This window comes from Emydura macquarii, unplaced genomic scaffold (assembly GCF_026122565.2).
Source record: "Emydura macquarii macquarii isolate MOO-44397 ecotype Brisbane River unplaced genomic scaffold, CSIRO-AGI_Emac_v2 contig_1230, whole genome shotgun sequence".
In the NCBI taxonomy this organism is placed as follows: Eukaryota; Metazoa; Chordata; order Testudines; family Chelidae; genus Emydura; species Emydura macquarii.
The window spans coordinates 8,887,511-8,902,528 of record NW_027131367.1 but is presented as its reverse complement, the minus strand read 5'-3'; the positions used below and the strand labels follow the sequence as shown (position 1 = coordinate 8,902,528).

The 15,018-nt window shown below is 42.6% G+C and overlaps 1 protein-coding gene across 1 annotated transcript in view; it reads left to right on the top strand.

Moving 5' to 3' along the window:
* Positions 1–15,018, top strand: part of ANKFN1 (ankyrin repeat and fibronectin type III domain containing 1) — a 231,438-nt gene that overhangs the window by 176,096 nt on the left and 40,324 nt on the right. The window contains exons 8-9 of the mRNA XM_067547819.1: positions 9,971–10,068; positions 14,127–14,217. Of these exons, the coding sequence (XP_067403920.1) occupies positions 9,971–10,068; positions 14,127–14,217 (189 nt within the window). The remainder of the gene's footprint in view (positions 1–9,970; positions 10,069–14,126; positions 14,218–15,018) is intronic.

Sequence of the window (15,018 nt, the reverse complement as noted above, 5' to 3'; positions counted from 1 at the left end):
GCATTCATAAAGACAAATGTCACTCTCAGGATAAGCATTTGTCCTGCCATAGCACATATTTCATGTATGGTATTCCATATGTTCCCACTGCTTCAGATTGCAGATGTTATTCCAGAGGGAAAGAATAAACCCAATTAAGAGCTATATTCCTCACTTTGGATGTTATTTTCCAATGGCGAGGGAAAGACAGTATAAGTCAGGACTCCTGATTTCTATTCCTCCTTATACCACTCCATTATCATGAGACCCTGGGCAAGCCACGTAGCCTCTCCATGCCTTAGATTCCACAGTTGTAAAACATAGGAATAATAATACTCCACTGGCTTATAGGAGAGTTTGAGCTTTAATTCATTAGTGGCTGGGAAGCATTTTGAGATCCTTGGCAGAAGAGCATTGTGCACTTGTTTACATGGGGGATATTTTCCCCAAATCTGGATTAGATTTCAAACTCGTTGAACCGCTAGGACAGACAAGGCAAGAATGCATAGATCCGTTTCGTTAAACCTGCTGAAACTAATTGAATTTGGGGGGGAAACAAGGCCTATAAACCTGATCCTATGAGGTGCCGAGTGCCCTAACACCTATTGAAATTAGGAGTTGGCGTGTTGAGGGTGTTCAGCACCTTGGAGTTGCTTTCTGCACTGAAGTTATGCTTCTAAATCCCTTTTGAGGCCCCTACAGCCTGCTTGTGCTCCCATCACAATGAGTGCAGAGATGCACTAGTGCATCAAGCATTTAGATAAGCGGCTGTGAATATAAAGGGTTACAATTATTTTTAAATATCAGTGGACAGAAAAAAGATGTTGTTAAAGGGGTTTGGGTTGAGATATTTTTCAGGCACTCACTGTTTCAGTTCCACATTTCAATGGAACCCAGAACAGAGTATAATTATTATTATTGTTTCTATTACAATAGCCATTAGCGGCTCAAATGGGATCAGGGCCCTGTTGGGCTAGGTGCTGTGCAAAGACACACCGAGAAAGCGAGAGAGTCCTTGAGCCCAGAAAAGCTTAAATCATAGATTGAATGTATTAGGATGAACAGTGATACAATGGTTTCCCCAAGGTCACACAGCCGGTCAAGGGCAGATCCAGAAATACAACTTGCATCGACAGAATACCTGTCCAGTCCCCTATTCACTAGACCACCTCAGCTTCCCAGCATAAATCAAATCTTCGGATCGAATTAAACCACTGAGCAACTTGGTGAGTAATTTAAATGTGAGTGAGGAAACAAATGCCAAGAGAAGTGACAAATTCTGCCATGGCTTGTGCTTTCTGTTTATTCAGGAAAAGCCACCCCTTTCCTGAATAGATCGATGAGTGGGGTAGGGGAGATGTTTCATTACTTTCGCTGTATCTCTTGTCCATTCATCCCTCTGGTGAGCTGTCCCGCAGTCTGTTCATCACCCCCAAAAAGGGAGCGGTGGGAAAGAAACAGGTGAAAAGAAGCCTGTATCTTGTTCGTAAATGTAAAGTGTATGAATTGGGTGTTTTTAAAAAAAGAATCTTGGCTAAAAGTAGGTTACATAACTTAAGCCAGTCTAAAATTACATGCCAGCAATTTACATGAGTTTTATGTAACTGTTTATACTGCTGTTTATTTAAAAATTACTACTTACCTTGGCAACGGCCACTATACACCGTGCATTTGCTAGCTGCGGAAAACAGGGCACCTTCATTAAAAACACGTAGTCACCAATATACTAAATACAAAAAAAACCCCAAACCCTGCTCTGACATAATGTTAAGAGTCAAATAGGAACCCGCAACAGCAAGGACATTCAGTGTTCAAGACAAAATAGGCCTTTTGGGTATTGAAAACAGGGCTGGAGCATGTTCCATCCTTAATTCCCCAGCAGCACTAAGCACTAAGCTACAGCGCAGCTGCTACAATCTATAAGACCAGCTCTTGTTCTTGGACTCTTATAAAGGACCCTCTTCATTCACAGATATTCATGCCTCTGCTTTTGTGGGTTCAAGTCAGATCCACCACACTTTTCAATGCTAAGGGTAGGCGGTCTTTTGTTCTTTCTTAAAATCCCATCATGATGTCATCTAGATCTTTAATTTTACCAACCTTTAAAATGTTGCCATCTCATTTTTTATTTTATGTTTCCAATCTACCCTTGCATAACCAACATTTAAAAAAAAAATTGTCAGTGGACATTATTTATGTAGGACCTACTCAAAAGCAATATTTAGTGCCCTCTCGCTGCTTCTGCGGCTACATTTTTAAGCAACAAAGTGCATACCCGAAATCTGTGCAGCAATCTTTGGAGGTGCACTCACAATCTAAACCATGAAAGGGAAAGAAACGAATGTTTGTGAAATGATATCAGATTCAAAACTGGTAGAAAATAACTTGATTCTCCAGTTTGAAGGAGGGAACAAGAAACAATGAAGAGTCAGAGGCTATTAGCAATGTAATGGTCAGCCTCACTTCTTCAAAGCGGCAGTATCCTCTGCATGGGACACTTCCACAGACAGAGCCACTCCTTAGCATGGCCTCAGAAGGAATTATTATAGTACTGTTACTAGGTATTATCCAATTTGTTACTGCGCAGTGTTGCAGCTCAGGCTGGGTGGCATCATATAACGCTGGCTTATCTCTCTCACTGCCCCACGTGAGTTGCAACATCAATTGCAAATTGAATGCAGGAAAGGGCAATAGCAGTAAGGACATGTCATACCTCCCTGGGCCAAGGTCCTTTGTCTAAACCTGAGCAGAGTAGGCCCCGCCTTTTATCAGTGTAGCACATCTACATCAGGGGTTTGCAAGTTACATCAGTGCACATTTCTCTAACACAGACGAGGCATTCAGGCTAACAGTCTCGTGATTTAATCGGGGGAGGGGGAGGTTCGGTAGGTGGTCCTCAGCTCCGGAACTTGCTTTTTTGCCTTGGTTCACCACTGCCCCACCCCAATGTGCTCCATCATCCAAGTTGTCTCCCAGGATCTGAGTCTCCATGGTCCTGCATCCCAGTACAAAATGAATGTAAAGTGCTGAAGTTCTAACCTGGTGGTGTTTTGTCCTCCTTTCGCACTGGTTTGAATAACCACAAAGTGCAATGCAATCAATGGTGAATTTGTGCTCACACTGTATGTCTACACTGAAAAAAAAATGGTCTGGTCTTCACTTAGGGTTAGCTAACTCATGTTAAAACAGCAGTGAAGACGTGGCAACTCCGATTTGGGTAAACAGCTCAAGTTCAACCCCAGGCACCCCTACAGAATTTAACATGAGCTGCTAACCTGAATTAAACGCCAAGCTGCCGTGTCTTCACTGCTATTTGAACCCGAGTTAGTTAACCCAAATTAAGAACACAGTTTGGGGGGATGGGGAGGGGGTTTGCATACAGTGTGAGTAAGGGGAACTGAACTGAACAGGAGTGGAGTAGATTTTGGAGTACGATGGTAGGGAAGAGCCTGGGGAAACTATAGAAGTCTCAAATAAGACCCAAAAGTCTTAATTCCCAGGCTCTTTCTGTAACGATTAAGGAACAGATCCTGCTTCCCTCTGAAGTCTGTGGTAGTTTGGCCATTAACTTGAGTGAAAGCAGGATCAAGCCCTAGATGACAGCCATGATTCTCTGGTCCTACCAAGCTGTGCTCATGGCAGGAATGGTGTTTGGGGGAAGGTGGTTTTGAGTAACTTTTTTCCATCCCCTATTCTCAGGCTGAGCAGCCTGTGCCCACAAGGGGCCATTCCAGTTCCTTGGAAGCCAGCATGAACGGCCATTCTGGCTACCTTCCAGCTATGCCCAGTACACTAGAGGAATTCTTTGATGAGCAGATCCATCTGGCTTATAGTCTTTTTGCATTACAGGAATGATACAAAGAGGCCATAAAACAATGGATCATTACTCTCTTAATTTCTGTGTATGTGTCAGATTGTGGATGACACTGTGATGCATCATTAATATTCAGTGTCCTTTTAAGTATCCTCCTGTACCATTGCTCATAATATTATCATCCCAGTATTCTTACCATGAAGTACATTTCTACAACATACCACAGCCTATTATCCATATTAGTGAAAAAAATGCATTCAAATCAATTGTGCCGGTGATTTATTCATTTCAACCAGCCTTTGCAAAGTAAACTAACACATAGTTAAAAAAATTATGTGCAATGAAACTTCTGCCAAAATTGCTCTCAGCACGCTCTGATAAGATGCACCAATAAGCATATTATCCTTACCCTGAAGTATTTTTCTATATTGTGGGCCTCATCAAATGCCCATTGAAGTCAATGGATGCAGTCCTGCAATTATAAACTCTTGTGATGACTGTATTACTATTCTATTCTATGCAAAAATACTATTGTGAAAATAAATAAGCCATAGAACAAGGTTGAATATGATTTTAACTTGCAGTTCACTACAGTTTATTTAAACCAAATCTAAGTGTGGGGGGGGATGTCCATCCATCTGAAAAAGGTTTTTGGCTAGACGACTGCAAATTGGCAACATATGCAAATGACTTAACGAGTTAATTCATATTTGTGGTTTAAAAAAATGTTCTATATTGTGGTCGTCATCTTTTCAGTAGAGCTGGTCAAAAACTGGAGAAAAATGTTGTGAAATGTTGTGAAAATCAAAGCTGGTTTAAAAAAAAATCCCAAAGGAGTGGTGTTCCTTGAAAAAATCAAAATTTCAACAAAAATTGTTGCCAAAAATGCAATATTTGGGAGATTTCAACCAGTTCTGATGGAAAATGTTGTTGAATATTATTTTCATTGGAACTTCAAATTTGGATGAATTTTTTCATCAATTTAGAAATGAATACAATGTAAACCAGCTGTATCGTCACTGTTCAGAAACATTTTTTAAAATGAATTTGAAGTTTTTTGTCAAATTTTGGGTGTGTTTCTGTCAAAATTCCAAGCTCTGTTTGAAAATGCTGATGAACTCTGCTTAGAGGATAAGTTGGGAACGTTCTGGAGAATGTTGATCGGCTCTGCTTTTAAGAATGCCTGTTGAATGGGATGGAGTCTTCTGCTTTAAAATGGTTACCATGGAACAGGCTGTGGTTCAAACTGATACCACATCTAGTTTGTGACCAAGCCACTGCAGCATAGGCCAAAAAATAAGGGCCAAATCCTGATGTTGCTAAGCTGCGTGCTGAGGAGTCTGTCTGAGCCTCTGCCCAGCAGCCAGTGAAGAGTGGGATGGTCCAGGGATCAGAGGATAAATACTCAGCAGCTGATATAAATCCCAGCTTGAGGAGACATATCCTCTCTATCCTGATCTAGCTAGCCCATTAAAGATAGAGTGTAGCTATGGCAGTGCCAGCGGTGGGAAGGTCTCCAGCTCGAAGTGTAGACGTATCCCTGGTCACCCCCTCAGATTGGCAGCCACTCTCCCCTGGACACAACAGCTAGGCACCTACCAACTGCTCTAGAGAGTACTAGATGATGATGTTAACCAGCTGCTGAGCGAGCGTATTAGGAAAACTTGCTGGCCCTTATCTCATGCCCCCTGCTAGCTATGTGAGACAGGGCAGCAGTTCGCTCAGAGCTCTTAGAATGCTTTCACCTGTTTACAGTACATTTTTGTTGTATTATTTTGAAAGTCTCCTTCTGTTTTGGTGGGTACAATGATGGCTGTGTAAGGAAGAGAACTCAGCCTTTTCTGGCTGTTGCACATTTCCTAAAATGCCTGACCTTTTATTACCCAATTTCTCTCTTTGAGTTCTGTGACCTCTGACTACTCGGGGAAATGGATTATTAATAATAAGTATTATTATTATCCTTCAGTACTATATCATGGGGATGTTTTGTTGGGTTTTTTTTAAAACGAGTAACCTTCACAACATTCATGATCTTTAATCATAAAAAGAGGAAAGATACTGTCTATAATTTACCCCTGAGTCACCAATAAATCCTGGCCGTGACTCTAAGATTGGGTAGTCAGGAGTTTTGTTAAACCCTTCCCAGTATTCCTGCATTTTGGGTGCTCAGGTACACTCGTTCTCCTTTGACTTGCCTTTACATTCTCGCAGTGACTCAGAGCGCTGTCTCCTGGAGGTCGCTGATGGTGAGGTCTTACACTCCTAATGTCTCTTTGAGCTGCTCATTCAGACCCTTCAGGGTTGCTCCAAATGCTCCAGTAATCCTTGGGATCGTCTTTGCTCTGGTTGTCCTTAACCGCTCCGCTTCATGGCAGAGTTCTTCAGACTTCGCCATCTTCTCTTCTTGTTTACGTTTGCTGATATGGCAATCTCAATTAACAGGGTCGTATTTGTCTTCTTTTCTACAACAATTACATCCGGCCTGTTAGCCTGCGCCGTTTGGTCTTTGACAATTGCCAGATCCCACAAAGCCTTAGCCTCTTCTTTCTCTAGAGCACTTTCGATTTGGTGGGTCAGAATACTACGTGGTGCGCTTAAATCTGTACTTGCCACAGAGGCTGCAGTACAGACGTGGCGACCTTGCAGTGTCTGTTCACAGACTGTTTCCTACGCAGGCTCTTCCGAAGACACTCAGCATCTGCTCCACTGTCTCTTCTTTTCCAGACCACATTCTGCTGTTCGGGGAGCAGTTCTGTGGGTCAATTTTATTTGTAATGTAATTAGTCCTTAAGGACTGTTCTTGTGCACTCATAATGGTGCTTTCTGTCTCTTTTCTGAGGTATCCTTCTACAAGCCCTTAGCCATTCTTATTGTTACAGAACTGTATTAGCCTCCAGAGGTTTCAATCAGGAATGTGGGCCCCATTGTGCTCGCTGCTGTCCAAATACATACAAAGACACCTGATTCTCATTTACCCTAGGGCCTTTTTATACCTCCCTGGCAATGTATATGGGGTCCTAAAGGGGGCATAAATTACTGAGCAGCGTCAAGGAGCCTTAGCGTAGATGAAAATCAGGGCCACACTCCTTACTGGAAGGGCTTTCATTTTATTAAGGACCAGGTTCTGAAGCTGGCCGAGATCTTCACCCCTGCTCCAAATCCTTCATGCTGTGTAAACAGGTCAGAGTGGTGTAAAGGGACCCTAAAAGCCCTGGTTCCCACTGGAGGAGGATTCCCCTGACAGAAGTGCTGGGGTAGACGGAGGTAAGTCTGCCGTCCAAGGACACGCTCATAAGCCTGGAGCAGAGGATGTTGATGGGGCAGGCTGCGGGCAGGAAAGGTGTGCTAAGACAGGGCTGCAGCAGGCACCACAGCTGAGATTTCTGGTAGCAGTACTGCCCATGGGGCTTCCCGAGGAGGCTGTCATAGCTTAGCCAAGCCTCGTGGGCTGTCTAACTTACGCTCAGGGCCTCTCCAATCCTCAGAGCAGCCTAGGATTGGGAAGACACGAAGGTGGCTGAAAGCCACCATAGTTCCGGCTCTCTCCGAGTGTTGTCTTAGAGAAACAGCACACACACCATTTCTCTCACCCTACTCTGCCTGTAGTCACATGGGTCTGAGTGACGCAAACTGCTATTCCACAGAATCTGACCCTAAATGACACCATCTTATTTTACCTGGACCCTTGAAAAGAAAAGAGGCATCTGAAATGACTGAAAGCCTGTTTGTTAGACGCTCAACGATTTAGGATGGGCTCTTCCAATGTACACTACTGCAATAAGAAACATGCCTGAGCGAGCAGTGTGCATACCAGACTTCAGTCCTAAGTGATTTAATACAGCGGAGTTATAAAAGCCTGAAAATCATGGTTTACAATGGAAACTCTGACGGGCCATCAAATATAATGGCACTTACAGGCACTACTCTAATTAAATCCTCCACACACACAAAAAACTACAATGTCTTACAGTAACAATCTCTACATTTTCATAGTGGCAGATGGAGATAGCCCTGTGACTCCTGTTAAAGCCAGCAGTAGACAGGTTGTTAAAACTCCACGGAACTCGAGGAAAATGTATGCTGAACAAAGCCAGAGGCAAATGGACAAAATCAAGAACAACGTTGTTTACTTAGCAGTAAATGTTGAAGTGTTTCAGAACATAGCATATTATCTAAGATCACATGCTGCCGTCAGAGAGAGGGGGTGCGGAGCGTGGGGAATGGAATGAGAAGCGAGTGGAAAGATAGTATGAGCTTCTTGTTCTGGGAAGCTTGCAGAAATATGGAAATTAATTGCTGCATATGCTGAACAGAAAATATTGTGAAATATTTTCTTTTCTTTTTTTCCAAATAGGGCAGACTCTGCTTTACCAGGGATCTGTGTGAGAATCGCATGCTTTAACTATACCTTTTTCCAGTACTTGATCTTAAAAACTAAAGCTGATGACAATTAAACATTTGAAAATAGTAACAGCCATGGGGAATTCTGAGGATCTAAAATGAAAGAAGTCTTTGGGCCAACTTCTTCTCTCAGTTACATTGATGTAAATGCAGAACATTAATGGAGTTTCTCCACACTTACACCAGCCTAACTGAGAGAAGAATTTGGTCTATAATCTTTAATGAGGTCATGGAGGTTTGTTGAAATAGACGTCCACAGGTTTGAATCTGATGTGGTTTTGAAGTGGGCAAACTATTAAATCCCAGAAGTGTGAGTCTACAGTAGAAACAGACCCTTAAAACTACGCCCATGGTACCTGCCACTGGTAGAGTTCAAGTTTTTAAAAAAAAAAAGCTGCTATCCTGTCAGCAGTCTCGCTTTCCCACTTGCTTGTGCTCGTTTTTAAAATGATCTAACGAGTCTGAATTGCTCTATTTTATATTATTTGTCTTGTCTCATTCCTTTTTGCAAGGAAGGAATGGGGGGAGATTGAAGGTAGTGGCACTGATCCTGTAAACCTTTCGCTCACGCATGAGCCTTATAAGTTAATGGGATCACTTACATAAGTAAAAGATACCCACTATGTGCTTAAGCTTGCAGGATAAACCCCTTCAATTGCAAAGCATATGTCAATACTGCATCATTTGTTTCGCTTTCCTAGTGGCTACTGCTCAGTAATTCCTCATGGTGCTGTGTGACTTCTGTGATTATGTAACACAACCTGATATGGAGTAGAGATGTAGTCTTATGTCCATTGAAGTCAATAGAAATTCTCCTATTGACTCCAGTGAGCTTTGGATGAGGCCCAGAGAGGATAATTCTGTTGTGGGTTGGGCAAAACATCATTGAAGCTGGTGGTTGTAACTCCAACGTTTCATTTAAGAGAGCTGAAAGAAACAGTTAAGCTCCTTTATAGACGCCCCCACCTAAAACAAATACATTTGTGACTCCACCCAGGAATTAGTTCTATGTGGATGGACGTTTTCACTGGATATTGTTTTGGGGAGGTGGGTGGTCGAGAGAAAGCGAGAGCATGTGCACGCAGAAACACAGAGAGAAGAAAGCTGCACGCATGGCATGATCAAGCACAGCGTGGTGCTGGCTAAAAGAGTTTTGGGGCCGTAAGCCAAGAAACGATCTCCTCTTTGATTCTGCCTGTGTTCAGGGAAACGAGACTTTGTACATTCCTTGCAAATTAACAAGACTGCATCAAAAGTATCTGGCCCCATCCCATTTCTCCTCCTAACTGGATCAACCTGCAAGAACTCAAAGTTTTATTAGCCCACAGTTCAACGTTTGGGCCCGAAAAAGGGATAACAATCCTCTGTGGGCTGGATCCTGCAGTCAGAGCTACATGATGCGGTATAATATGCAGGCCATATTTGCATATTTACTCTATCCTGGGAAGCACTGACTCTGAAAATTATTTGGAGCTGAACATGAGCTCCCAGTGTGATGCTGTAGCCAAAAAGACTAATATGATCCTTGGATGCATAAACAGGGAAATCTCGAGTAGGAGTAGACAGGTTATTTTACCTCTGTATTTGGCACTGGTGTGACTGCTGCTGGAATACTGTGTCCAGTTCTGGGGTTGGCAATTCAAGAAGGATGTTGATAAATTGAGAGGGTCCAGAGAAGAGCCACAAGAATGATTAAAGACTAGAAAACATGCTTTATTGTGCTAGACCAGTGGTTCTCAACTGGTGGTTTTTTTCCCCTTGTTATTTATTTTCTAGTGGAATGGAGCTGTTCTGAAGACTTTTCTCCTTTGGCTGGGGAAATAATCATGGATAATCTTCAGTCTTTGAGATGCGCCATCACAGGCCTCAGAACGGTAAATGCCAAATCATTAATTTAGATCTTAAACTCCCCAAATGGTACCAGGGCTCTGACATGTGCATCTTGGCAACAATAGCAGAGTGCCATTCCTCTGGCAACAACTACCAGTCATTAAACAGAATATGTCATGATCTGAAAGTCACAAAGGAATAGACAGACAGCATGAACTGCTTTGTAAATTGTCATGTTCTGGGGCGATCAGAAAAGATTGGAATGAAAGCCACTGCTCTCTGGATCACAGGATAATCTTAGTGCAGGTCAAAGTCCAATCCTGACTCCAAGTCTGATGGTTAAAATAACAATTCTATCTCCTCTACCTCATTAAGGAACAAAGTCATTGATTGCAGTCTTGTTAAGGAGACGTGCATTTTCATACAGATAAGAACTGGGTCAATGATGGAGAAAATCTCTCATGAATATTCACTTGGATTTTTTAAGCAAGCTAACTTCAACCATATGTTTGTAACCCTAGTCTGCAGGCTAGGCTGCGTGAACATTTGTGCAAACGAATTTTGGTTTTGCAAATGCTTGCAGAGAACAAGCCTCTGTGTCCAAAACCTTTTGTGTTCAAAACCTGTGTCCAAAACCTTTTGTGTTCAAAATTCACACAAATATTTGCGCTGGAAATATTGGGGCTTAATCCAGCACCCACCGAACTCAATGAGAGTCTTCACTAGGTATTGACTCAGGCCCGTAAAACAAAATCACAGCAGGAGAAAGACAAATTATTCCAAAAACCCCTGGCTTGTGCTCTGAAGCACAGGTGTTAGAGCTCTGACTGTGGGCTTGGATTAGAATTGTCTAGTGTGTGTATCTAAGGGTATGTCTACACGGCAGCTGGAGGTATGATTGCAGCGCACATAGGCACACCTAAGCTAACTCTTAATCGAGCAGTGACACTGCAGCACCACAAGCTTCAACCTGGCCTGTACAAACCCACCCGGGACTCTGGGTAGTTCCTTAGGAGGCTAGCTGCTGTGGCTTCACTGCTGTTGCTACGCATGCTAGCTAGGTCAGGTACGCCCGCACTTGGAGTGAAGACATGCCTATGAGTTAAGTGATGGGCACAATATAAAACCCTCCCTGCCAGAATAGACCAGGCATTATTTTCAGTTTTTTATCTGAAGAGCTTTCCTTTGAAACTCAATATTTTCCAGGCTGCTGGGCCATAGGCCGTATTTCCTGCATTTTGGTATGTTATCGGCAATGCAAAGTACCTTTACTAAACTTACAGGCACCTTGATTTGCACAGTCACATATTAAGGACAGTGCCTATTGTACATCGTAGCTACACACTCCCAAGACTGCGGTATCTTTAAATGAAGGGTAGGATTTTCAAAAAGCACAAACACTGGCCTTGCTCTATTCTCATTAAAACCAATGGCTGGGCATTGATATGCTTCTGTCTGCATTGGCACACAGACTGTGATGCATCACAGTGGAGCTGTCAATCAATTGCAAGGGTCTCCCTATGATCTCATTAGCAGACCGTAATGTTTCTATTGGACCCATTATGGTCCATTAACTCGGGGATCCACCCATATTGGGATTTTGGGGAGCTCTTGGAACTATATCTTCCAATCGATCATAATAATCTGGTCAAAATAGCTTGAGTCGTGTGTTTGGAAGAACAAGACTCTGTGTGCGGGAATATCGTCTAGTGGTTAGAACACAGGTCTGGGCATCAATTGCTGGTTCTGTTTCCAGCTCTGTGACTACATTTTTGTGTGATTTGGGCAAGACACTTAGGCCCAGGAGCCACAAAGGTATTTAAGATCCTAATTTCCATTGATTTTCTGAGTCTGGGCCTTAACCTCAGTTTTGCCATGTGGGAAACAGATGTAATATCAGCTACTTCACGGAGGTGTTTTGAGGATTGAAAAGTGCTTGGAAATCATCTTGATGTCTTAAATGTAAAGGTGTCTTATAAGTGAAACGTATCACTTATTTACACTACCCAGTCTCAAGCAATAGATTATCCATTCCAGCTGAGATTGTAGTTGCCAAAATGTAGTAAATTGCAATCTGCCACACACTCCATCACTATATACTCCTTCTCTCGCCTTCCCTGTAGCGAGTTATTTAAGTAGTCTCATCTGTTATCCAACCTGTAGTAGCTAGCTACAATGGAATGAATGAAGGCGTGAACACCAGCCCTTGTTCTGAGTATCCGAGCTTTGGTGGCGTGACAAGGTGTAAAGGAATTCTAGCATGTAGGGAGTTACCAACTCTTGCCTATTGCATGGCTGATCTCGGAAGAGTTATAAAAGGAAAGAGGAAGCTGGTGCAAAGGAGACTGCCACAGGATTAGGGTAGGTCCTCTCTCTTCCCATGTGGGTGAGGCTGGAAATGCCCCTGGTGCTCGTTATTCAGTAGCTTGAGTTGATTTGTTCTGGTTTTTGAGTTTTGGAAACAAAACAAGCCCCAAGGGAACGGCTTTGAGGTGCAGGGGAAGGCTGGGCCAGTGGCTAGGGCACTCGTGTAGGAGTGGGGAGACCTGGCTTCAAATCCCTGCTCTGCCACAGACTCCCTGTATGACCTTGGGCTAGTCACTTACCCTCTCTGCCTCCACTAAGACTTCCCTACCTCGCCGGGTGGTGTGGCAAGTTTGGGAGGCACTCTGCTTTTATGGTAACGGGACCGGGTAAGTACTTAAGATAGAGCAAAGCAACCTGTAGTTGGGACTCTTATTTTTCCTTCCCTGACTATTGAATCTGCACACCGGCTTACAAGTGAGTTAAAGTCCTGATCCTGCCAACACATAGCGCTGAAAGTAGCACTTACTACTGTGACTTTGGTGGGACTAAACACTGTACGCAGGATTAGGTGCTAAGGACTGGAGTCTGACCCCCTTATGCATTAATAGTCCAGTGAAGTCAAGGGGCCTGATTCTCATTTACACTGAGGCCCCATTTGCATTGCCCAAGTGGTGTAAGGACACCTTCATACAAATGAGAATCAGGCCCCTTGGGATTATTTGTGAAATAAGGTACTCACCAGCATGAGTAAGGATATCAGAACCTCACCTAAGTTATGTTCTTAGGGCTTGTCTACACATCGCCAGAATCTGGACTACAGGGGTATGAATTGTAGGGCGCTCTAATGGGTCATGCTCTAACTGCCCCAGGTAGACCCTGCTGGCTGAACTAGAAGGTACCTAGTACACATTAATGTCATCCTGTTTGAAATGGGACCACATCAGCGCAAGCGAGGTACCTTTTCATTTGTGCCAGCAAGGTCTTCATGGAGCAGTTAGAGCACTGTGCAGTTCACACCCCTCTTTGGTGCCATGTGGACAAGCAATGGGCGAAACAGATTGGATTAGGTAGGAATCAATCTTTGTATCTCAGGCTCGAATTGAACCAGAACTATTTTCGACTTCAGGAAAGTTTTCTTAATGTTTAGTTTGTTTGTGTTTCACCTTTGTCAGCCTCAGTGCTTCATGGGCTCCTCCAGGACCCAGAGGAGAAGGACCAAAATACCATAAAGGAGTGTTGTTTCTGCAGTTTTTCCAACTTAGCCAGAATGGGAAATGCTGTAAATCTAGCAAGAGTGCCTGTTCTCGTGACAATTCCATCCTCATTTTTAGACCAAGAGGATGGATGCAGTATAGTTAAGCTTTGGGTAAACTTTCTGATATTTAGACAAAGCAGTTTTCTGTTGATTCCGGTCACAGGGATTACTCTACTGCTAGGAGACAAACAAACCAAAAAACCCTAGAACTGTAATCATTACTTCATTACTTATTTTCTCAGGCCCTGATTCTGCAACCTTTGACGTAAGCAGTACAGTCATACTAGTCCCACTGATTTCACCACTTTGCCACTGACTGGGCAAGTCACTTAACTTCTCTGCAGCAATTATTGAGTCCAGTGACCCTATTAGGTATGAGTTAGGGTTGTAGATCTGGCTATAAGTAATTTTAAAAGTTGTTATGTTAAGGATTCATTACTTAATGTTTATATGGGACATTGAAGAAGCAGAGCATTACTATTACTATTTATAAATGAAATGTTTTAATAGCCTTTTGTTTCCATTTCAATGCCTTTGCAGGGCCAAAGCTATTACGCTCGTGTTTCAGCGTACAACATGAAAGGATGGGGACCTCCACAGACTACCACTCCTGCTTGTGCTGCTCCTTCCAGTAGGTTAAGATCTCCTACACCCACCACTATTGATTTATTAAAACGACTTTATTGTTTTAAAAGTGAATTTGTACAAAGCAAATCCATTGGGATCCAAGGATAAAATGCACAAGTCACCCAGGAATTAAATAAAATATAACTTAAAAAGAAACCCCTGGAAATAATCTATATATATTTTAATTGTCTTGTACTGTTTCCACTTTCACACCTTTTCCGGGTTGTCTATTTAGGACCTGATCCTGCAAACACATATGCACAAGGGTTAGGATTTTGACCTTGATGTCCTTTAATAGGCTTCTGTTATATTGAACTTTCTATAATGTAAGGAAAAGAGCAGATCATAATCTGAATCTGAACTACTAACAGGAAATCACTGATAGCGCAGACAATTCTGCACTGTGCGTTGCGCTGAACCAAAATTTGTGGGCCCAGTCCTTTAAGATTCTGAAGGGTGTAAATTCCCATTGAAGTCAATGGACTACTCATATAAGTAGAGATACTTATGTGCATGCATGCTCACAGTAGTAATTAAGTAGTAGTTAAAATGTTCCACATGACCAAACCCTCCTTCCTTTTAAAAAATCATGGCAAGTTTTCTGAAACTCCACTGGAACCATAATTTTGCATTTGCAATTTTTTTATTTATCCTAATGGCATCCTATTGTTAATCACTTTTCCTGGATTAGTATTCACTGCTGAATTGGCTGGACACATTACAGCTTCCCTTGTATTGATTAGTGTGGTGAAGGTTTTTGTTTTATTGCATTAGCACTTTCTTTTATTAGGCTAATGTAACCATT